General features: G+C 39.2%; 1 protein-coding gene across 1 annotated transcript in view; it reads right to left on the bottom strand.

Moving 5' to 3' along the window:
- Nucleotides 1-24,181, bottom strand: part of cdh16 (cadherin 16, KSP-cadherin) — a 29,702-nt gene extending 5,521 nt beyond the window's left edge. Inside the window, exons 1-11 of the mRNA XM_073465195.1 lie at nt 24,137-24,181; nt 23,932-24,030; nt 20,749-20,883; nt 20,485-20,614; nt 19,951-20,109; nt 17,525-17,721; nt 11,554-11,679; nt 9,391-9,541; nt 8,516-8,728; nt 7,462-7,538; nt 3,636-3,827 (exon numbers count right to left, since the gene is read on the bottom strand). Coding sequence (XP_073321296.1) covers nt 3,636-3,827; nt 7,462-7,538; nt 8,516-8,728; nt 9,391-9,541; nt 11,554-11,679; nt 17,525-17,721; nt 19,951-20,109; nt 20,485-20,614; nt 20,749-20,883; nt 23,932-24,030; nt 24,137-24,181 — 1,524 coding nt within the window. The remainder of the gene's footprint in view (nt 1-3,635; nt 3,828-7,461; nt 7,539-8,515; nt 8,729-9,390; nt 9,542-11,553; nt 11,680-17,524; nt 17,722-19,950; nt 20,110-20,484; nt 20,615-20,748; nt 20,884-23,931; nt 24,031-24,136) is intronic.
- Nucleotides 24,182-25,032: the final 851 nt, after the last annotated feature.

The following is a 25,032-nucleotide window of genomic DNA, read 5'->3' as shown; positions in this document are numbered from 1 at the left end:
TTCACTGTGTCACCAATGAAACATTTTCCATGATGATGACTGAGAGCAACTGCTGTGTGACGATGCAATAAAAACCCCTGTATGAGCAGCATCGTTAAGCAGATTTTTAGGATCATAGAACATAAAACTTATGTTGACATTGGTATTGAATATGTAAATTCTTGATTGTAATAGAGTGTAAAAATCACAGTTAGACACAAAAATGTATCAATAAACATTTTTACTTCTTCTCTGGGAGGTACAGTATGATTTATATTTGGGCCCAAAGTTTAGCAGCAAAATTGAGAGTAGCAGATTTTAAATGATAGGATTACTGTAATCTGGACGCTAAAAATAGTAACAGTGACCTGTCTGAAGAATTAAAAATGTAGTTTCACAGTGACGGCATGGAAAGATTAGCAGTAGTTATGACAGATTTTACTGTGCAGTCAGTGATTTAAAGGCGTCACACATTTAAAGATTTTACAGATTTAAGAGGCAAAATAATCCAACTGAAGGCAAATTAATCATATTATTTCATCCTAATCTCTAATGTATTTGATATTTTTTAATGCAGTCTTCTGAATCCTTCCCTGAACATGTATTTGCTGTCAGGTTTGACCTTAAACGTGTTCTGTCTGCTCATGAAACAAGACATTATTAAACCAGCATTGCTTGACATCATGCTGCTCAGGCTGAGTGCGTCTCTGTTGCCAGGGAGAGGAAACGCAGACCTTGGTGGGTGCACAAGTACTGCTGCTGACTGGAAGTGACGCATCAAACTGCTCATTGTGTTATCAGCGTGACAGAACATGTGCATGGTCTATCTCGAGGCTGTAGTCAAATGAACCTCTGTAGTACACATAGCCATCACATGTGGGTACTACTTTTGATTTATTCTCAGTGTCTTTACCCTAAAATATGAATTTGACATCTCTAAAACGTAACTGTCACCTTCACTGTTAATACTGAGTCCAATATTTACTGTTTTAGCTCTGTTTTTGGTCTCCACCACCTCCAAGGGAAATATCTGGCTCTTTAGCTGCTAAGTGTTGTGTTCACCAGGTAGTTTCTAATTTCAATCTGTGCTCTGTGAAGCAGAAGGCAACTGTAGAGTCAGTTCTCTCCTCATGTGTCATATTTGCTTTACACTTCCTGTCTTTGTCTTCTTTCCCCCTGTTTTCTGTGCACACCTGCATTTCGTTAGTTAATCAGCCCCTGTGTATTAAAGCTTGTGTTTTCCCCTTATGCTTGCATTCAAGTGCTCCTCGGATGGTCCCATTTCCCGAGTTGGGAAGTCGTTTTTTTCCGATTTTGGTGTGTTCATGTGCGTGATGTCATTATGTGGGAGCAACGTGGACACCAAAAACGTCACCAGAGCATCTAAACAACAGCTGTTTCTAGTACTTGATTAACAAGGAAGCACAAAGGAAACAATACAATGACTATACAATACATGACTATGGAAAAAGTTTCTTATCATCTACCAAGTGTTTACTTTTGTCCGCCATGTTTCGGCGTCGTATGACGGCAACTCAGAAAGTCGTTGTTCCAACTTGAGAGGGCGATCATTTGAATTTTCGCATCTGGAAAAAACTTTTTCCAATAATTCAGACGGCACATGAACGCACAGTCACTCGTTGTCTGGTTGTCTGTTTTTCTCCTGGTGTTTGTTTGCCTGCAGTTGCTGTGTCTGTGCTTGCTCCTTGTGTGTCCTCTTTGTTCCAGCTTATGTTCCCCCATTGCTGTCTGGTTTGTTCTTGTTTGTCTTTTTGTCGCCAGCTCTTTTATTGCTTGCATTTTGATTTTTGGATTCTAGCTTCGTTAATAAAGCTTGCCTTTTATTTCTTCACTTGCTTGGCATTTGTGTCAGGCCGAACCTTAGCAGATATAAGTTTTGTTTAAATAGATTTAAATAACTGTCCAATCATTCCATGAGATTATTTCACACTGACAGGCACCATTCTACATTTCAATTTCCTAAACCAGCCTCCCAATGACAGTGAATAATATTATTACTATATATTTTTTATATCTCCAGTCTTGCTATTGTTCTCTATGGTGAGCAGATTCATGACGATCAATCCCAGTTAAATTCACAAACTCAAGAAATAATTTTTGTTGAATCTTTGCTTACTGTCTTCTTACAAACACATTTTGTTGTGTCACGCTTACTCATCCATTATAAATGTCACTATTCTGTTTTCGTCACTCACAGCATTATTATGAAGGATATTTAAAACATTTTTAATAAGCATATTACAAATGTCTTTAGAATAAATATCTCATTCATGTGACTGAAGTGAAGTTACACCATTCTGACATCATTCACTGTGATTCACTTCAAACTGGTGACTCACACTTTCAGTCAGTAATGGGTGAATATGTATCAAGGATTTATCTGCTGATAACTTTGAATTAATTAATTAATGTTAAATATTACATTAATGAGCTTAATCCAACTGTTCAAGCAACAAGCTCCAATTCGTAATTTCATCTAATTATTTTCTTTAACAAAATGCTCTTACATGTGATGTAATGTCTAACATCTCCGGTTCTCTTCATCCTGATTGGATTCCCCTCACTTCCCCCTGTTCATTACACATTTACTTCAGTCGGCAGCCTCTAGCCTGCGTGGTAAACTGCCATTAATGTCTGCTCACACAATCTAATTATTCACTTGGGCTGTGAGCACTGTGTAATTTCTAATAATGAAATGTGTCTGCCTTCTGGCGCTGACCTCACACTGTAGCACGATGAATTAGAGGATTTGCTCAAGTGCATTTTAATCCACCAGGGCTTTACTTGTGAAGGATTTAAGCTTTTACTTTTTTACCAAAGTAAGCTAAATAAACAACAGCTTCCCTTCTAGCAATACAAAGTTAGTTACAGCGTTATCTCACAAGATCAATACAAGAGCTTTAAAAATAGCTGCTCAAATAGGCAAGAATTTAATATACAGTATGAAATATGATTTTTAAAAAACAGCAGTCCTTTTGTGTTAATCTAAATTAATAGAAGATCCATTTTTAGCTTTTTAGACATCTCCTGCTTTGTCTCAGCAGAGCAGCTACAGTTCAATCACATTCATCAACTCCCACAGAGAGGTTGAAAATAATAGACTGTCTCCTGCCTGGCCCACTTACAGAGAGCAGACCATTAGAGAATACACTCACAAATACACACACACACACATAGACACACATTCATTCCCCCACGCATCCCTAAAACCCCCTGCTGGATTAAACGAGGCAGGCGAAGGGTGATGTGCCCCGGGGACAGGAGAGATTATTGGGCGAAAACATTCTATTGTCATCTGGACTCTTTTTTGTTTGACTCATGTGGGACTGAAGTATTGATGTATTGGTATATTATTTTCCACTGTTTCTGTCTGTGCCTCAAATTTCCACAGTGATGTTAAAATCACGGCCTCGTAAAAATGACTGAAGTTACATGTGACTGTTGTTTTGACCAGCTACTGAATGATCACCTCTGGCTGCACATGTGATCCTGAGAGGCAAAATTGTTTGTACTCTCTCACACACTAAACATTTACACAATTAACATGTGAGTTTCTTTTGGACTTGACAGGTATGTTCTCATCTGAATCTAATCAATAATCAAATGTGTGTTGCAGGATGGTTTGTGTTGTTTACCTTTGAGAGAACGAGTGTGACCTCATTGGTCTGCTTGTCTGTCACTAATGTAAAGACCTCCTCCTCGTTTCCAGACTCCAAACGGTAGTCCACCTGCCAGCTGTCCCCTCCTCGAACATCTGCATCTCCTGCCAGCACAGCTGTTACTGTGGTGCCGACCAGAGCGTTCTCTGGGATGTGAAAGGGCCCGTACTGACGGGGAGAAGAGGGAAAATGTATGATTACCCAGCAGAAAGCACACATTAGTTGACATGACACAACTTTGTAAAAATACACTGAAGTTTTCCCATGAATAGTAATACATTATAATAACATTAATTCTAATTATCTATCTTTTAAGCAATTTCAGCTCATGTCAGGCCCTGTGGCAGGACCCCCCACACGTACACAAACAGAAAAAAAGAAAAAAAATACTCATTATCATCAATCATTATCATACTAATATTCATTATTAAGCCAATAAATCAAATGCCATTAGGTGGTAAGCTCAGTTAGCGGTGCAGCTAGCAGTGCAGACTGGGAGCTCGAAGCACCGGTTAGTGTTGGTGTTTACACATCTAGCACAGGAGCTATAGACCGGAAAAGGACGGGGCTGGCTGGTTAGCATGCTTACTTCAGTAGATAATGCCAAAATGTAAACTGTTATTTCTTCACATTTTGTTGATAATTACATTTTTGAATGTTTTCAACTAAAATTCTTAAATATTGCACCTCAAACTATAACTTTACCTTTTATTAATGATGGTCAATACTGGATGATACTAAACACGGGTAAACCCGCTAAAAATAGGCATTTTCACACTGCCGGGAGGCAAGGCCGCCTTTCTGTTTTTTTTTCCTTGTGTGTCACGTTTGTCATCGCCAATACGTTGGGAAAGCATTGAATTATAAAACTTCTTTTACAAAGTCCTAATCAATAACGTTCTGTATTAGACACATTGTTTTTTCCAGAGCTACTAACGGAAGTTGCTAAGGAATGAGACATCTCACTTTTTCTCATCTCTGTTGAGAGTTGCATTTTGTATGTGCAGTGCTGACCAGGCACCTGACATGCACGGAAGCCACTCACAACTTTTTAAATATCTTTTACTTCTGTCTCTCTTTCAAACTCCGTGCTGATTGAACGATGTTCGAGCTGCTTGAACAAAGACGGGTTTAAAAGTATTAACAAGCCAACTTCAACACACATCTACAATTGCACCTGAAGAGGGGCGAATGTTAGTGTCCACCCTGGTGTTGTGTTTTCATCCCAGCTGATTAAAGCTGGAGCTGATAAATACCGGTGATTACTGCAGAGTAAACTGTCATGGGAGTAAATGCTGATTACACACAGTCACATTGAAGACAAAAGCCAGATGTCAGTAGGTGTTAGTGGGTTTTTTGTACAGTGTGAAAGGGGTAAATGTGAATGTATGTTAAATGCCCCCTCTTGCCCTCCCGGTGTTAGCTAACCTTTACTCACACACCTCTGTGTGTTTAGACAGCCGTTTAATCTGCCACTCACAGATGTCCTCTAGTGAAGCAGCCATGCCTCTGATCTGGCTGCCCCATCCACAGGGTCGCTGAACCCAGCCCTGTCACCACTCGCCTCCCACATCACCCCCTATAGTTCTGCCTTCACATCGCCATGGAAAAAGCTGCACTACTCAGGCGTGACCTGCTCAAGAGCATTTTCCACCTCTGTGTGTTGTGAGTGTGTGGGGGGGGGGGCATTATCTGCACACATTTGCTTGTAACAGCTTTAAAGCTGCATTTGTCAATGTTTGTCAAAATGAGTGTGAGCAAGGATAAGGAAAACCAAGATGGCAGATGTTACATACATACAAAAAAAACAGTATTTTGTACGTTACAGTCTGTATTCAACAAAACAGTTGGATAGTCATTACAAAGCTCTACAGCCAGTTTCCGCTGTTAAATTCAAAGAGAGTACCTTCTCTCCCAGCTCAAAATAAAACGTCCCTTCACAGCTCACAATGTCCGTGTAGTCTTTAAGTGTCACTATGGTTTGACAGAGAGCGCAGCCAGAGACTGGTTCCCTATTATCACAGCACGATGGCTCTCCCACGTAACTCCCCAACCCGCCTGGCTTTTTTCGCTCCTCTATTATCAGGCACATGTGGGTGAAAAGTGAGGACAATTTCTGTAACAGCCTATCTTTAGCCCTTGTACCAGCACCCACGCCAAAATGGGGGGAAACCACTGTTACATTTCAGGTTGTAACTGTTGCATTGATGATGCCTCACTCGAGTGGAACTCTACAAGATAAGAAAAGATATTGGAGGAAGTTCCCAAACATGTATTACTGAACATTGTACACAACTGGTCAAACGTTTGGAATCCCCGGCCACAGAAGCTTGATTTATAGTCAGATGACTGAGAGGACTACTCTTTACTTTTGAATGGTCTTTAATGCTTTAAGTTTGTAGAGTCCTCTTGACAAATAAATGGTTTTTGTATCAATGCTCTGCAAAAAACAACAGAACAAAATGCTCTACAATGGTTCAAGCAGACTGAAAGGGCAGAAAGAGACAAAGATACAAAGATACCCAACAATTAAGTAAAAATATAAGAAATCACCAATCATTAAATCCCCTATAAAGTTGTGTATTTTATCACAATAGCTACAACAGGTGAGTCCAGGACTTCAAATATGGGCCAGGGACGTAAAGAAGTGATGAACCCGCAACTTTTGGCCTTATGACTTATCTGCTGAAAAAAATCTGTCCACAGACAGAAAGAAAGAATAACAGCTCATGCTGTCGCAGCTGGTAATAATACATTTAGTGCCTGAATTTTAAAGTTAAAATATCCATTATTGCAGGAAAGGTGGAAAAATTAAAATAACATAAGGTGATTCTTTTACACAACTGCTAATCTTTTTTTTATGATGTTTTTGGTGCATTTATGGCTTTTTTTTTAGACATCTGGAAGCAGTGAGACAACAGGAAATGAGGGAAGAGAGAAATGGTGCTCCAGGTCCCTGGCCAGAAGCAAACAAGTCACACTGGGCCATAACCCACTGAGAGACCCCACAATTGCTTCTCCTAAACACCCAAAATAATTTTTGGGAGTTTAAACGCGGCTTATGTAAGCTTCCAATGTTGGTTTAAATAAGAAGAGGAGAAATTTAGACATTTCTGTTCCTGTTAAGTTTGATTTCTTTTTCACAGAGAAGCTTCTGTGGATTTTTTGACTTCTTTCCTTTGTTTGATGTAAAAAGCTGTCAGCACTCTAGTGTAACTAACATGAGTACACTTTTACCACAGGCCATGAGCAAAAGAAAAAAACTGTAAACTTCTCACAGCCACCTTTCAAGCAGGGGTGTATATTTACATTCATTTGGATGAGGGGTCACAGGTTCATACCAGCTAGAAATACAGAACCTGCTGATACACAAAACCTGTGTGGAATTGTAATACCTATGACGACATTGATTCTTACATCATTTCTAACACGTTAATGGCATCAGTGTGTGGTCACGATGTAGATTTGACTCTAAATAAATGAGTGGAAACTACTCTCCAAAGAAAGCTTTATCAGATTAAACTCTAAAAACACAGTCCACTTAGAGTACAAAGACCTAAATCAAACTCCTCCAGTAACATGGTGCCATCGCTATAAGCCTGAGATTAGAGGGCGTATCTAGTTCCCCGCCAGGAAAATTAGATCAGTGACCTGCTGAGCGGATTCACAGTCCGCAGTCCAGTAGCCACTGATGATGGCCTGTGATGTTTGGCCTGCCATTTTTCCAAAGATATTATTTATCATGACCTGAGCAGACTGTCGCATGAAGTGTATGTGTGCGTTTATATATGTGCTCTCGTACCTCATGTTGGGAGAAGACTGGTGGGTTGTTGTTCTCATCCTGCACTGTCACGACCACAGTGCAGGAGCTGTTCAGACCTGCCAGGGACATCAAGACAGCTTCTGTTAATGACTCAGGGTCAGCCCATCACACAAATGAAGTATGCCGAAGGAATGGCGAGTACCTCATCTTGCCTCCATCACACCCTGATCCCTGAGTCATGCGGACTACATTATCTATCGCCCCCAGAGGCAAGCATACATACATCCCCCGAATGCTAAAGTGGCAACAAAGCTAATGACGCACTAGCACACAAAGCTAATATGACATGCTTTGTCCTGGCACAGTAACTGCTTTATAAATGTTATTTTTAATCACAGCTTTCTTTTCTCTCGCTCCCATCTTGAATGGCACCTTCACATAATGGCCTTGCAGCAACTTGATTGTAACCTAGTTCCTCATAATGACTGAGATGGACCATGTAGTCTGCGACATCACCAGCTAAATAACAGAGTTGGTGATGGGAAACCTGGCCCTCTTAAGTCTATTTTGGGGATGCACTATTCTCATACTGGAAAACTTAATTTAGCTTTCTTCCACAAATCAGATTTTTCTAATTTTTCTAGCTCCAAAAGTGAACCAGCAGAGCCAGAGCACAGCTTCTGTATCTGTATACAGAATGTGGGTATATTTATCTTGATAATTTAAGCACAGTGGGGGAAAGCAGGAGAAATAAGTAGCTATAGATAAGGCTGTTTTGTTTCTGTACAAAGATATCGTCCAACTGAAGCATTTTCTTTTATACTTTTATATACTCAAAGGTCCATTGACTTTTACTTCCTAAAAATCAATATAAACACTCCTGAGCTTCCAGTCATTTGATCAAATGATCTTTATCTCTAACATTATTTTCCTCCTGACGTAATGTCCTTGTTCAGCAACAGGAAATACCAGAACCAGAAGTTTATGCCCCTTAAAGAAGAGAGTCACAGTAAAAATAGCATTTATGTATTTTTGTGAAACTAAGTGGCTTTGCAAAAGAAAATAATCACAGTATGTGGAAGGCCGGAGTCACCTTTGGCATCCTCAGCAGTGATGGTGAGGGTGTACTGAGGAGCCGTGCCCTCCATACTGTCTGCCTGGACAGAGATGACCCCTGAGTCACGGTCTACTCTGAAAAGTGCACGAGGACTCTCTGGAATTTGTCCAACTAAGCGGTAGAAGATCCGAACGTTGTCCGTCTTGGGATCGTCATTATCGGCTGCCTGCACTGTCAGGATTTCTGTCCCTGGGGAAAGATACACCAAGAAATGTTCTTTTCTTCTTAATTTCTAAATCAGAATGTCAAACAAAGCCCACCAGAGTTTCCGTAACAAAGCAAAGCAACCTCAAAATGTTTCTTCCGTTGGCAATAAGTCACATTGCACACTGAATAGAAATAAAAGGGAGGAAGGATAAAACAATAGCTTTCTCATTTAATCCTCCCTCAGTGATCCCATTTAGATTAACAGATTGTCTGCCTCTAATTCATTTCCCAGAATCAAACGCTTTAAAAGCATTAACAAAAAAGCTTTAATGCCGTGTCACTACACACCATGAGCTTTTTATTAACACAGGTAGAAGTGAGGGTGCTTTCCCCTCGTGTCCTGGCAAAAATCCCAATCTGCTTTCACAAAAGGTATCTGGCACTCTCAGCCCTTTCATCACTGCAACAGCCAGCCTTTCCTCTACAATGTTGAATAATAATATTCCCATTATTGTGTCAGTTTGGCAAAGGATCATCCAGAGGTCTTTTAACTTTTAACATAACCTCTGTGCTGCAATAAAATTATATCTTACTATAACTGAGTAGTCAGGGCAGTTTTGGACAGCTGGAGTAGCACAATTGAGACTCATATTGGCTTTTAACAAAAAGAAATAAACAAAAAAAATAGAAAAGCTGCCAGCTACCTCGAGCAGCCAGTTCCTTGACCACAGTATGGTACTGTGCCTGTGGAAAGGTGGGTCTGTTGTCATTTGCGTCACCCACCATCACCCTCAGCTCCACAGGCTTGGCGATCTCTCTGCCATCTGGACGCTCAACTACAATGCTGATCTGGAACTGACAAGGCAAAAAGAGAAACACGACGTTTTCCTCCAGAACATTAATGAAACAGAGTAGTTAGAGCTGCATGATCTGATATCATCGTGTTGGTGTTGTTCCTGGAACATTATAATAAATGTTGCTTGAGGACCATCACTGAAACTGATCAATCATGTTTTTGTTATGTGATAGCTTAACAACTTGGGGGATAAAAGACAAATAATATGCACGTGCGAGAAGTTAACCCTTTGAACAAACCTTCAACATTTTGGAAAGGTCTTTTCTAACCCAAACTATGTTTTCCTAAACATAGCCAAGTATGTGCTTTTCCAGGACCAACACCAACATGGGTCGCAAAGCTATGACGTCGGTGTGACAATGCGATTGGTCAGTTGCAATGACGGTCCTAGAGCAACATGAATCACAGTGTTCTAGGAACAACACCAACATGGTGATATCAGACACAGCCAGTATATCTAGCCCTGCAGGGGACTGGTTTAATCTAGTGTCGAGTGTCCAAAATTTGGAATTCACTGCCGACCCATTTTTAAATTTGTCTTCACGACAGTTAAAAATACCAGCCAATACTTTCCCTATGGTTTGCCAACATAAACTGGGTCCAGTCTATGTCTCTCAACATCAAGTTTACAGGCTCTTCATGAATATTGCTTGTTTTCCTTTTGTGTGATTATTTGTGACTTGTTCTTTTGTGTCTTTCTTGTTTTGGGTAATCTCTAAATCATATCACAAGAGTGTGTTCTCAGTCCGTTAACAAAAGTTTTTGCGCATACTCCACAAATTAATCAACTTGTGAGTGTGACCTTGTCTGATTTGTGACAATTTCATACTTTTAAGACTACTTCACATAATTTCTTATTATACATTGTATATTTTAAATTTTTTATGGACATAAGGAAACGTACAAACAAACAAGGTAGACCAGTGCAGGGTGCGATGGGAGAGAATCCTGCAGTAAAACTGGAAACCACGTGATGAATGGATGGATGGAAATGAGATTCCTGTCTGTCATTCTGCACCTCTGGTAGATGGGGCACAAAGCTTACAATGTGAAAAGGCTCCATCAGCCATGAAGTATACACACTGATTGATGGAGTTGTACTCACACAAGATATGTTTGGTATTTAGTGGCTCTTTAACATGTCCACAGATTATCAATCATTTTGGGAGTGGTGGTTAGTGTGCATCTACACACACTTTAAATTTTCTTCTGAGCATATTTTAAAATCTACCCTTAAAAACAACAATGCATTTAAATATTCTGAACAGTGTTTTAATACAGATAGGAAGTTGAAGTTACCCCCTCGCTTATTCCTGTCAACTACAGACTAAACAAAAAGCGTAATGCATCAGGCCCTCCCTTATGGCTTCCAAATGCAAAGTGCTGGAAGCACGTGTTTAAACACTAATCACGTCAGTGTTTCTGCGATGTTCTTTGGCCACTTGAGCGTTTGTGCCAGAATAAACTGTTCAGTGAGCCATTCGAAGCTCACAGGAGCTGAAGTTGTGTGCAAAACTCTTTGTAAACTCATTTGTAAACCATGCTGCACCTTTCAGGTTTTGGTTTGCTTCCTTAATTACCTCTGTTCAGTTTAAAAATAGATTGTTCTCAGCACTCAGCCGTGTTGCAATAATGTGTAAAGGGGTTCGCTTAATTAAAAAATAATGAAGCCGTAAGTAATATTTTGAATTTCAATTAAAATTGCAGTTTGCTTTTAATGAACAACATGAGAATTTGTTTAGTGCCACATCTCATTAGGTGTCATTCTGGTGGTTTTAATAGAGAGAGTGTCTCAGAACATAATGAGATTTGGAATCAGAGCAAGATTTATATTAAGATTATAAGAAACTAATCTATTGTCACATGTGAAACAAACATACTGAGGGCCGTCTGTTTTCATGAAAGAACAGTGTAGCATCTACAGCCCTACTGTGTAGACGCTTTAAGCTGCAGTCACAGACTGACATTTATTATTAGGTGCTGGAGATGTTTAGCTTGCAGTTATACAGACCTGGTCTTGTGTCTCTCTGTCCAGTGGGGCGTTTAGATAAATTACTCCTTCTCTGCTGATGGTGAAGAGCATCTCTGGAAACTCCCCCTCCAGACTGTACTCTGCCTGACTTCCACTCCATTTGACCTGTGTAAACACACACAAACACACACACACGCACATATGCACACACACACACACACACACACACACACACACACACACACAACATAAAGTTCTCTAAATACAAAATGTCTTTGGCGTGAGCATCACAGATAGTGGAAAGATTAGTGGGAGTGGAAATATCTATACCCCCGTCACTTTCAGTTAGAGTAAATAGAAAATATGGCTATACTGTAGATTAGAGTGAGACCTGGGTTTTTAAGATCGATATATAGATATTTGTGAGTTTTAAACACAAAACATCAGTGATCATACATTTACTCAAGTACTGTCTTAATTACAATTTTGAGGTATTTGTACTGTACTTGAATAATCAATTTTTTTTTTAATACTACTTTTACTCAAAACAAACAACATATATCCGCAGCAGGCTAATATCAGCTGATGTATCTGCCTGGCCGAGCAGTCTTTCTAGCTCTGATAACCACTGATGGAATGTAATTAAGTACATTTACTCAAGTAATGTACTTAAGCACAATTTTGAGGGATTTGTACTTCACATGAGAATTTCATTTCTTTACTTCCTCTCCACTAAATTTTAGAGGCAAATGTTGTACTTTTACTCCACTACATTCATCTGGCGACTTTAGTTACGATTAACTTTGCAGACTGCATGCTGTATCAGGACAGTAATGCATCTTTAAATTAATGTATTAATCAGTAATTGGATAAAAAAAAACAACTAATTCAGATAATCAGTATCTGAATATCAGATCTGATAAACAGTTGACACATAGCATAAAGTATGAATACATGTAAATAATGTATGTTTAATTTGACTTTTACCTGTACTTTTGAATGTAATAGAGTACATTTATTGCCAGAAATTAACTTTTGATACTTAAGTAAATTTAATATCAGATACTTTTACACAAGTACCTTTTGCATGGTTGACTTTCACTTTTACCAAATTAATATATTACCACAATCTCTTTACTTTCACTTAAGTATGACTTTTGGGTACAACACTGAGTAAATGTGCTAAACCAAAACATGGCTAACATATCAGTGCCTTAACTTACTTCTTTTACAATACAAATGTGTTTTTTTTAATTTGGTGCAACAGGAAAAGTATCACACATGAACCTAGAGAGCTATTCAGCAGGTCCTGCATGATGTATAAGAACAAAGCTAACCAGTTATTTATGATAACGAGCTACAAAAGCCCTGACAATGATGTGGAACAGAGAGCACAGCCAAAACTAACTATGCAGGCTGAAGGGGATTTTCCACTCTGCTTTACAGCCCTTGACAGAGGGGCTGTGCAGTGAGGCTGAAACGTACCTAGTAGCCATCAAACAGCACCCAACAAGGAGAGGGGCCCAGCCGCAGCACAGCTGATGCACACCCAGGGCATGTGTATCTCCTCAACACAATGTCACACACTCCTCCCTTGTTTTGGAGATGGCTGCCCAAACACTATGCTCATGTATACACAAAGCCACTTCACACAGCTGGCTGCCTCTTAGTGTTATGGTGTGCTTCTAGACCTCAGAGCTTTAAGGAGATATGTTTAAGGAGCAGATTAATGATCATAGACTGCTCTATATAAAGTCCTACACAAAACATTTATGAAGTCATCTGTTTTGCCTCTGTCAGTGTTTGAGTTAGCAGAGCACGTTCTGTCTCCGCTGATAGGTTGTGTTTGAGCTGCGTCACAAGTGCCCCGTGTCTGCGTGTGCTTTTCTCTGAGACACTGTGGACTGGAGCGTAATCAGTGGCTGATTTACAGGAAAGAGTACAATGTCCTGCACTAAACCCAGATGCTGGATATACAGAACCTACTAGAGCGGAAACAAGTTGTTGATGGACAGGAGATTAATCTGCAACTTTTTTGATAACAGACTGATCATTTCAGTCCATTTTCAAGTAAATGTGCTGGTATCAACTTATCACTTGTCAGAATTTGAAGTAAATATCAGGGTTCACATACCCTCTTCAATATAAAATTCAATGACTTTTCCAGGGCTTTTCAGCTCAAATTCCATCATTAAATACCCAACATGGCATAGTTTGAGACACAGATCGAGGTTACTTACTGTTACAGCACTGAGAATTTTATCATGAGACCGTGCAAGCTTTAAATTTAAATAAATTATACACAAAAATGTGTTGCAGCGATGGCAGAAACCTGCAGTAGACACACACGCAGACAGCAGAACAAGCCTATTTACTAATGTTAAGTAAGAAAAAACTCATCAAAAGAAGATTTCTATGTTTGCACAAAAAATTCAACTTCAAGCATTTTTAATGACCCATGTCTATTAGTCCATTTTCAGAAAATTTCCCCCAAATTCAGAAACTTTCAGGGACTTTAAGGAGCCGTGGGAACTCTCTCTGTATAATGAGCATTTCTCTTGAAAATAACAGTTAATAGACTCATTGATAATCTATGGAATCATTAGTTGCAGCCCTCTAAAATGCAGATACAACATGATATTGTTATAGTAAATATTGGATATCTGTAGGGAGACAAGACATTCTTATGGTTTATAAGATCATCTGTATCCAAATCCAGAAATAACAGAGATGTTGACTTTAGCAGGTGCCAGACACAATAACAGTGTCTGTTTTTGATGGAAAGCAGAACAAAAATATGAGAAAGACAGAGACGAATGAGAAGTTGGCTTGTTTGGGGTTGGAAACATAAAGCCTGCAATAAATGATTTTACATGAACATATAAAGTCAAGATGGCGATTAAGAGGGGTAATATTTCTGTTAATATAAAAATACTGATTATAGCAGCTTTAACACCAACATAAGATCACTGCTGATGACTCATGTTAGCTGAGGCGCCACATTTATATTCATTCGTAATATTGAACACTGATTATGACGAAGGTCAAGTGGGGCTCAAACTAATTCTGCAACAAATAATCAGATTTGCTTTGACTGAGAAAACTAACAGCTCAATGCAGCTAAGAGCCTTGACTCACTCATTCGCAGCTGTGAGGCCTCTCTTCTACTCCAAAGTCTCAAAAGATTGCATTTCTGAGCTCAAGTAGTTCTGCTGATTGCATTACATAATCAAAGTTTTAGGCAGGCAATCAGAAACATGCAATAGATAACAGATTGAAATTAACCTCCCTCGCCCCGATGACGCAGAAGTGGTAATAACAAATGCCTGGATTTCATATTTAAAATTACAGCCAGAGCTCGTTCTGATCTGATTACAGAATCAGTCAAATTGATCGCAACAATAATCTTGACTTAGTTTTAAAACTGACTTTTACACAGATGATGGCAGAAACGAATAAAGCATGCAAAGCGGCAGATCAATTTCAGCCTTTTCATAATGTTTTCACACCGTGGACATTGTCGGCATGTAAGAGACAACATTTGTTACAGATGATTAGATGTGGACATGACTGCTCCATTCATCTGAGACAGCAGGGGAGGTGAGATCCACAGAGTGAGTCCTCAAACATGACTATCTCTGGATGTGTCATCATAACAGCGGTTAGTCCCACCACCTACTGAGCACAGCAGTACAATCACTCAGCGTGGGAGACATGAGGCTTCCCCAAAGTAAACATCCATGTTACACTGATCCAGTTTTGTGTGATTTAGATTCTGAATGGGAAAATGTAACTAAATGTTTTTTTATGTAAACAGTTGAGTGATGGAGGCTTCATTTCTCACCCACATAACACATTTTTCATTAGACTGAGGAAATCTGCTCAGTGAATTATTGTCATATAGTCATTTACATATAGAAGCACAGACGCTATTTGTTGAAAATTATGTACATTAGCCTTTCAATGTTGCCAAGCTGTGTATTATAGCAGTGGTTATTAGGTGTTAAACCTACAAGACTAAAAGATTTTATGGTAGAGCCGAAGTGGCCTTTGAAAATATGACCAAAAAAAAATCGAATGTGCCTACACTTGTGAACCACACGTTTTCAGTGGGTGGAAGGGGCTGTTAGAACAGGAGAGATGAGAGGCTGAGGGCGAGTGTGGGGGAGGTGGGAGAAGAGGAGGAGGGGGGAGGTATTGTGATGTACCTACTGACCACAGCGATTCTCAGAACCTGCACAGTGTGTTTTATTCAGCGGCAGAATCAGCTCTGTAAGCCTCTTTGTTTCCACAGTTCTCAGTAGCGAATGAATAAAGTTTTCCCTTTTTTTGCCATGGAAGGCAGACAAAATTTCCTCATAAATGATAAGAGCCATTGCTGCTGACATTTTTCCATGTGTCACAAAACCTCTGAGGGCTTTTGAGTTATTTATAGACATGTAGCTGATATGGCTAATATTATAACAACTGAAAGATTCGACGAGTCCAGGGACAGACACGGTCATATGTTACGAGAACGCAATAATGTGGGACAGTCGTGTTAGCTTAATTAAAACTCTCTCTTTTAACCTGAACTCAGAGCATTGATTGAAGATCAAATATTATCAAGTGAAACTTTTTGGAGTTTTTGGAGACTGATTCTGAGGGCTTATAGATGTTTTTGAAGGAGCGACTACATCCAAAATTTGATCTGAAGGCAGGATTTCCAGCTTTGGTTCTGAAAAGGTGCCCATATCCTCCTGAAATCACCATGGTTACAGTTGTAGTTTCAGCTCCAATTTTCAGATGGAACAAACCCTATTGACAACTAACAATCTTTGTCATAATCAACTAATCGAATTATTCTTTTGATTAATCGATTATTCATTTGGTCTATAAAATGCCAGAAAATTGTGAAAAATGCTCATCACAGTTTCCCACAGTACAAACTGATGTCTTTAGGTGTCTTGTTTTGTCCATCAAATAACTCAAAACCAAAAGATATCCAGTTTTCAATGATGTATGACAAAGAAAAGCAGCCAATCCTCACAACTAAGAAGGTGGAACCAGAGATTATTAGCTGCAGATTAATTTTCTGTCGATGGATAAATCAATGCACTTGTGAAAGCAGTCTCCAAGGTTACATAACATTTGAAATATTAAGTAGACAAACAGTAAATTAATAAAAAAGAATGATTGTATTGAGTTGGTGAAGTATCTTTTCCCTCTGTGACATAAAAATATTCAAATATTCCTCCTGAGCAGTACAATATGATTAAAATAATGTACATGACGTGTATTTCAAGGTGGATTGGTGGTGGCGGTGGTGGTTAGTGGGTGGGTGGGTGGGTGGGTGGGAGAGTGAGTGATTATTGGAGTTAAAGTGACTCAGTCAGGAGGTAGCCTGAAAGGATCCATGGCATTTGAACAGCATCAATAATTCAGTATTTGGTCACTTAGGAGGACCCAAGAGGCACTAAAAACAGCAACTGGCAACATAATGCCACTTTACTCAGTCCGGGCTATTGACAGTTTGTTTTATTGTAATGTGATACATTTGTTCACAGTTGAAACTTAACAATAAAGTCAACACTTAGCCTGATTTGTTTTAGAGATAGATAGATAGATAGATAGATAGATAGATAGATAGATAGATAGATAGATAGATAGATAGATAGATAGATAGATAGATAGATAGATAGATAGATAGATAGATAATGCTATCTAAATAATGCTCAAAAAACACATCAGTTTTCTCATACTGCCCCCTCTGTCTGAAACGCTCTGTTTAAGCTCCTGTCTCTTTAAGGCCCTCCCTCCAGAATACCCAGTCTGCTCTGATTGGTCAGCTCACACATGCCTGAGCCAGTGTCTCTCACCATGTCTCTGATCGGCCCTGTCCTGTTTTCAGTTTCCAGTTAGCTTCAAATCTACCTTGAATAAGGGCATAAATTATGCAAATGTGCGACATGGCTACGCAGTGTGATGTCACAAAGTCACAGAATTATGCGCCTTTTCTGTGCTGTCTCACCTGTGAGATGGGAATCGGATAGGGGCCTGGGAGGTTCTCCTGAAGTCGTACAGGGTCAGGTGATGCCCAAGTGTTTCCAGTCACCTCAACAGTTACGATGCCGGTGGTGAAGAAAGCGTCCGCCTTCCCGGCCATGTCCCTCACCATCACTGAGAGTTTGTAACGGCCGCACATCTCTGGGTCCAGAGCGGACGCTCCTGGTGGTCACAGAGGGACAGATGACACATTATTGTTTGTTCTGTGTTTTATGACATGATACTGTTTGTGTGCAATGTACAGTATATAAGTCATATCAAAGGGAAAATAACACATTCAAGGATGTACAAAAAAGAAAAAACTACATATAAAAACATAATTATGTGATGGCTTAAGGAACATAATGAACTAATGGACTGTATTTTCCCTCAGATAAGACATTACAGACAATGACTGCTAAATTTATTTTTCCTAAGCCTACTGAGTGCTGTAATCATCACTTAATTTTCAACTTCTTGCTAAAACAGAAAAGAAATGACATAAACAACCCACTAGAAAGGTAATCATAGCCATCAGTTACAGCGAGCCTGAAAATAAAGTAGAAAATCGAAGAGGTAATTGTCAATTTTCACTGCCTTGTGGAAACTAGCAGCAGCGGTGTGGGCCGGAAGGGACCGGTAAGCATGAAAGTCATCCAGCTCCTGCTGAGCCGTAACAAAGGGCAATACCAAGCTACAGAAATAGCACCGGCATACAGGACTGTGTCTACTATAAGTATGTGTGTCAGTGCACAGGATGTGAATGTCTGTATGCCTATAATGCCTCAATTCTGTGTCATATCTTAATACATTATTTGTATTTAATTCCATGCAGCAAGGCAGAATGTCAAGTAAATCAAGTTGGTTTGAAATATTTCATGTTTGAATTTCTCCAGGGTGTATATTAAACCTTTTTTGTTTTCATAAATTCAGGCTTTTCATCAGATTTCAACAACTCCCATACAATAAACAATAGAAAACAAGACAAAGTACAACTATCAAGTACTAGACCTTTTAAAGCTCTCATCTGTGTGGCTACTCTTTGAGACTACCAGCCACATAAGAAAAACTTTATTCAAGCCAGACCTTGGTTCCAAATAAGCTAATTTGGTTATTTGTAATTAATTACTAATAAGTTATTAGTTACTGGATTTTTGAGGCAAATAGCTATGAAATTTTTTTAATTTTAAGAAATTCAATAATTATATATCGGCTGATATAGACAACTGGATTGTTACTGTTTTCCACACATTCAAAACTACCGAAAACTCAGGACAAAATGTGACTTTATTCAATCATTTAGTTTTCTAGTGAAGTGCCCATTCAAAACCTGCTGTTCGGCGTCAACCAGGAGCAGCTGACAGTGCTGCCAAGCAACAGTAAACATTCTAGTAGCCCTTGAGGCTAAAGTTAGCTAGCATACTAGTGTTGACAGAAACTTAAAATCTCACCTCCAGTTCTCGCTGAGGAACAGAAAACCTGTATCGACCGTGTCCCCCCAACTCATGTAAACTCATTTCACTGCGCTCGTTGAACCACGCTATCTCCATTTTGTTTACGTCTGCTTCCCCTTGAGATCACGTGAGAGGGATCACATGTGAGCGCAGCTTCAGTCTGCAGTGCCATGAACCCAGAGCGCTGAAGCCGCACAGTGTTCATTGTTCAGTCAAGATCAAAATTGAATGTGCCGTGTGTCCAAATTGCACCAATTTCTACACTGCACTTCCATACGTCCTCAGCAACAAACCTGCCAAGTGTTGATCGGGTGAACGGTTCTTGATGTGCTACTACCAAACGTACAGACAGTACAGAGATTTCTTGCTTTATAGTTAGATAATGGAGATGAGAAAGCAGATAGAACAGGCTGCCAGCCTTCATTTTCCCCGGAGATTTCGTGCCCAGGGGCAGACAAAACTGCAGTGTAGTCGTGAAAGCAAGGTTTATAGGGGGCAAATCTAAATGCAGATGGTGTCATTTTTCTATTGCTATTACGCTGTGCAATCAACGTTTACTTTACTTCTTATTTTTTTCATCAGTGCTCTCTAAAGACAAAGTACTGTATAAAATGGCAACACTGATTCTAAACTTCCACAAACATATCATTTCTGTACTGCAATTTCTTCTTGTTACTTATTGGATCAACATACAGTATCTGCTAAATGCTAATGAAGGGAATTTATTATTTGTGGCAATGTTGGTGGAAACAAATGGGATATGAAAACAGGGCTGTTGGTTGCATTCAGTGTATGAAAAGAATAGTAATGGGAGTTAACCCCAAACTGGAGCACGCTGTGTGTTCTTGTATAAGAGGTGCTGCCCTGTCGTTGACCCTGCACATAGTGAGCTACTGAAAAAACAACAAAATACAACATTAACTTGCTTCTTTCCCTACAGTCATTAGCTGAGACTGACCTTCCTCAGTGAGGGAAACCTCTCCGGTGATAGAGTCGATGAAGAACATCTGGCTGGAGGGGATCCTGGGTGTCTGTTCCATCAGGCTGAAGCGTAGCTCAGCATGGAGGCTGTTGCGTTCATCACGATCCAGCGCCCCCACCTGCATGAATGGGATCCCTGAGACACAGGTGGTGCAGAGCCAAAAGGTTACTCTCTGTACCACAGACGTCTCTCTTCCCCGCCTAAACGGCTTCATCAGTTTATACAGAAAAGGGTAGAACATGGGTTGGACCAATCCGGAGGCCCAAAGTTAAGGAAGCATTTGAAGTAGCCTATGTGTTTGGTTTTGTATATGTAAAACTGACCGTTTAGTCTTTTTTTTTTAGTGTAATCAAAAATATACCTGATCAAGTTTGCCACAGCATTATTCTATTAATACAGACGTTGGTTTTCAGGGACACATTGGACGAAAAAAAGAGTTTTTCTACAAATATGACCCAGACTGAGAATGGTTGTGCAACACAGTGACATCAGCGCCCAAGGTGCTCATACCTTTGAGAAGCCCAAGCTGCACGCTGCCTCTCATGCTCTCCTCTATGAAAGTGGGCACATTATCATTCTTGTCGATGACACACACTTCGACGGTGAAGCTCTGCCGGTGAACTGATGTTCTGAAGGACACCTACAGCACACACACACACACACACACAAAGAGTGATTACTTCTTCTTACATTATTGAACCTAAGCACACAAACCTCATATGATGAACAAGTGAGAGTATTGAATTATTTAATAAGCTATAAGTGATTTGTTACCTGCAGAGAGTAGGATGGCTGTTTCTCTCGGTCCAGTGGTTTCAGTGCATACAGAAACTGAGCATCGACTCCGAATATCCCCTCATCGTCCCCTGTTACCACCAGGTCACTGTAATTAACTGGTAGGCTTTGGAGCTGTACAAAACAGAAGAAAATTAATAAAACATCAGTTTGTGTTCCTGTTGTGCACAAACAATAAAGTGGAGGACTGGAGCAGCAGGGCAGTCTCTGCAGCCATCTGTGATTTGATTTCAATCTGTATTTTAAAAGGACGTCCGGTTGAGACTTGAGACAAAATAACTTGAAACATTAACTAATCACAGTAAATTAAGCCTGATTAGGCCGTCTGTGGTTGTAGTTTTCTGTTAAAAAGTCACATGTTCAGTTAAAATGAAACTATGTGAGCTGAGATGTTGACCAAGAGACACAATAATACATGCACCCATCATAGCTGCAGCTGATCTCCACATGCTTTAACAGGTAGGTCTGGTGATATTTCATATATTTCTTACTGTCAATAAATCATGTGAAAAGACCAAAACCATGAATTGAAGTCTGGTATGCTAAAGGAGGTCTTGACCCCCATTGTTGTCTAAAAAATATTATTATTATTTGTAAAATATAGATATATTTTACAAATAACTTCATTTTGTGCTCAAACTTTAAAAAAGTTAAACTTTTGCTAAAATGGAATAATGACGTATGACTTAAGTAGAATCTTGGAGTCAAAGGTCATCCTCCAGGCTTACATGGCATTATGAGAGCAGCATGGCTCCTTTAAGAAGAGGGCGGTGTGTAGTTCAGCTCCTCAAGAGTTTATGTTTGAGTGACAGCTATTGCTATCCCTGCTAATATCCAAGCTATTTGTTTCCATGTTAATATCCATGCCATTGCTATTAATGCTAATGATCTTGATCTTGCTAGAACAGCAGTCTGGTTGCGATGGTAATTGATTACGTCCAACTATTAATCACACCCCCATTCTCTGTTTGAGAGAGAACATTGACCGTTAGACAGGAAGAAACAAGCGGCTGGAGTGGGACTCCAAATACTTGCTAGCAGGCTAACTGTGTATTATTCCACTGCAGATAATAGTTCCCAGAAGATACACTACTTATTGCAGTTCAAATAAAGTTTGCTAAAAACCACAGTGCCCAGCTGTTTAAGGAAATAATTCTGCAATTTCGGATGTATATAATTGTGACTTGTTTTTAAAGGTTTAGTTCTGTGGAAATAAGGGGGCTTGGGGCACACAGAGAGTGTAGGGAAGTTGAGAAGTATCCTGTCATTCAACTTGTCTAATGACCAAATTAGTGTTAAAACAATCATACAATTTTGAAATACTTTGCAGAAAAGGATCCCAATGTCTCCGTTCAGAGCCAGCGCTGTGTCTGGGTCACTCACAGTAGCCTGTAAGATGATTAAAAACAGTTGCAGTGCTCTTGTACTTTGTAAGATTTGCAAGATGGATCACTCAAAGAACTGACAAGTGCAGCCCTCTCTGATGAGCCGATTTTCATGAAGAGCTTTTACCTTGAACAAATCTGGAGCGATAATTACGCCCCCTCCATTCACAACACAAAGTGGGGTTATTATCCAACTTCTCCATTCTGGCCATTAACGGGCTGTTTGAAGAGTGTTAATGGCACTCATTTCAACACAAAGACCGAAAGTATGACTGTGTGTCATGCAAGGTGTGCTGACGTCACAATATGACCAATTAAAGTGCCAGATACTCATGTCGTGCACCCAGAGGACGTCTGAGTGGCGTGTATGTATACAACAGCCCGCCTGCCTCCCAGCTGGACTGAATGCAGAGGCTGATGCATAAAAAGCATTGTGAACACTCCAATTATAGTCTAAAGATGACGCCAGCTCACTCATACATCTTCAATCATATGTGAAAATTGGAGAGGGGATAAAAAAAGAAACTGGCTCATTATCTGCCTTTTTTCTGCCTATAGAGCAATTATGGTCTTTTCACCATATTCCTTAGACGAACAGGTTCAAGAGGCTGTCAGGAGATGGTTTTATATACCTGGTTTAATCTTTGAAAAATGTAGTAATTCAGTGTTGAGAACTCCTCAGTGGACTTTGCATCAAATCTAATTTAATATGGAGCATAGATTTTAGTCAACAGTTTCTGATGCTTTTTTGCCATAGAGTTGCTGTCAACCAGTGATTGAATGTAACTAAGTACATTTACTCAAGTACTGTCCTTAAGTAGCCAACAATTTTGAGGTACTTGTACACTACTCGAGTATTTCCATTCTCTGCTACTTTATACTTCCATTCCACTATTTGAAGGCAAATATTGCACTTTTTACTCAGGACATTTAGTTGACAACTTTAGTTACTAGCTACTTTACAGATAACATACGATATTTGAATAATTTTTTTATCAGCAGTCAGATTTAAAAAAAAGACAAAAAAAACCAAACATTCTCACAATCAGAAAAATGCTAAATACCAGATCTGATAATTGTCTAGTCGGTTTCGACCCATACACTGTAAATTTTAAAGATTACCTCAGAATTACCAAGTAAAGCAGATTATTAGATTAAAGTTGTATGAGCTAAAAAGTTTTAATAACTTCAAATTAAAAGCCTCTACAGTATTTACATACAGTATTTACATACATGTAAATATATGTTTTATTAACATATATACTTAAGTACATTTAATGTCAGATATTTTAAAACTTTTCATACACTGTAATTTTTAAAAGTTGACTTTACTTTAAAAGAGTCAGGAAACTGATTACCTCAGAATTACCAAGTAGACTATTACATTTAAGTTTTATGAGCTAAAACATTCAAACAACTTCAAATTAATAGTCTACTTTTATCTTACTTCACTATTTTGAGGTAATCGGTTTCCTCAATTTCTTTTTAGTTAAGTCACTTTGTCAGATCCTACAGTATATGGGCGACTTTCACTTTTACCAAAGTAATACTTTAAATGATATGTTTACTTTTACTCAAGTATGACTATTCAGTACTTTTTACAACACTGCCGTCAACCTATCAAATCACTATATCCATGAATATGACAGATGACAATAAAAACTCCTTTGCATTAAAAAACAGTGTAAGATTATAAGAATTACACATCTAATTTCTTTTTTACTGAGCACAAGTAGAACATTCATTTGGTAAATTCAAGTAAGCCGAAAAGCCTTACCTTGGCTAGATACCATGGGAAAATACCATTGTAGTTTTCAGGGACACCAATTAAAACATCTGCCCCAGAGCATGGTGCAAATGTGTAAGGTATCACCAACTGTGAATGAGATATTAAGTGCGTCTTAGTGACATTGTTCATGCTGTAAATTCAGCCTGTCTATAAACTTAGCTTAGCAGTTTAAAAGAAAAGGACAACATCTTACAATGAGAGCTGTGATGAGCATTGGTGTATCGCCTCTGTCAGCCATGAGGTCCTGTAAATGTGGCACATTCACAGCATTTTAAACCACATGGCCTCAGCCCAACAATCAACACAATTTCTGTCTCGTTACTGATTCACCACTGTGGAGATCTTTATACACACATATTTTCACTTTTTTACTTGTCGGAGCCCGAGTTTAAATGCATAACCGCCAACAAATCCATTTAAAGCAACATCACTACAGTCTGTAGCACAAAAGGTAACACTTCCGAGTTAGATGGAAAGACTATGTAGTTTTGGACAAAAAATTCAAACTCAGAACTTACTACAAACTCAGAAATATTAAATTTTTCTGTAACTGAATAGACAAGCTGATCTCAGAGGAAAATAAGGTCCCCAGAACACTGTTTGAAGCTAGAAATGTGGCAGGGTCCGCCACATATAAACAAAGTAAAAGCATATGAAATTGTGTTGTCCTTTAAGGTCGGTTTGTTTGTTCCGTTTATTCAGTCATGAAAACGCAGACTTCTTCCCCAAAGCTACATAGTGCTCCTTTAATGTTTGTCAAGTATCTTTAAGATGCAGCTGCTTTTTGGTCAATCCCAAATCAGTAACACAAATCCTGTATAAACTCCTTAAAACCAATTTAAGCCTCTAAACCACAAAAACAAACTTTGGACAAACTATTGCCCAACAAATGCCGTTGACGCCTATTATAAAAGATAGCAAAAAAAGCGCCATGAGTCAACTAGTAAAACCATTTCAAAGAACGTTTTGTGTCTTACCTTGGCCAAATGGTGTGTGTGCTCCCTCTGAGAGCCGTGAGAGGAGTTTAAATTGGGTGGAAAAATTGCGTACTTGTACTCATCTGGTGGATTAATGGTTAACACCTTCAGA

This window comes from Pagrus major, chromosome 4 (genome assembly GCF_040436345.1).
Source record: "Pagrus major chromosome 4, Pma_NU_1.0".
Lineage (NCBI taxonomy): Eukaryota > Metazoa > Chordata > Actinopteri > Spariformes > Sparidae > Pagrus > Pagrus major.
The sequence above is the reverse complement of the archived record's forward strand: the minus strand, read 5'-3'. Positions and strand labels throughout refer to the sequence as shown.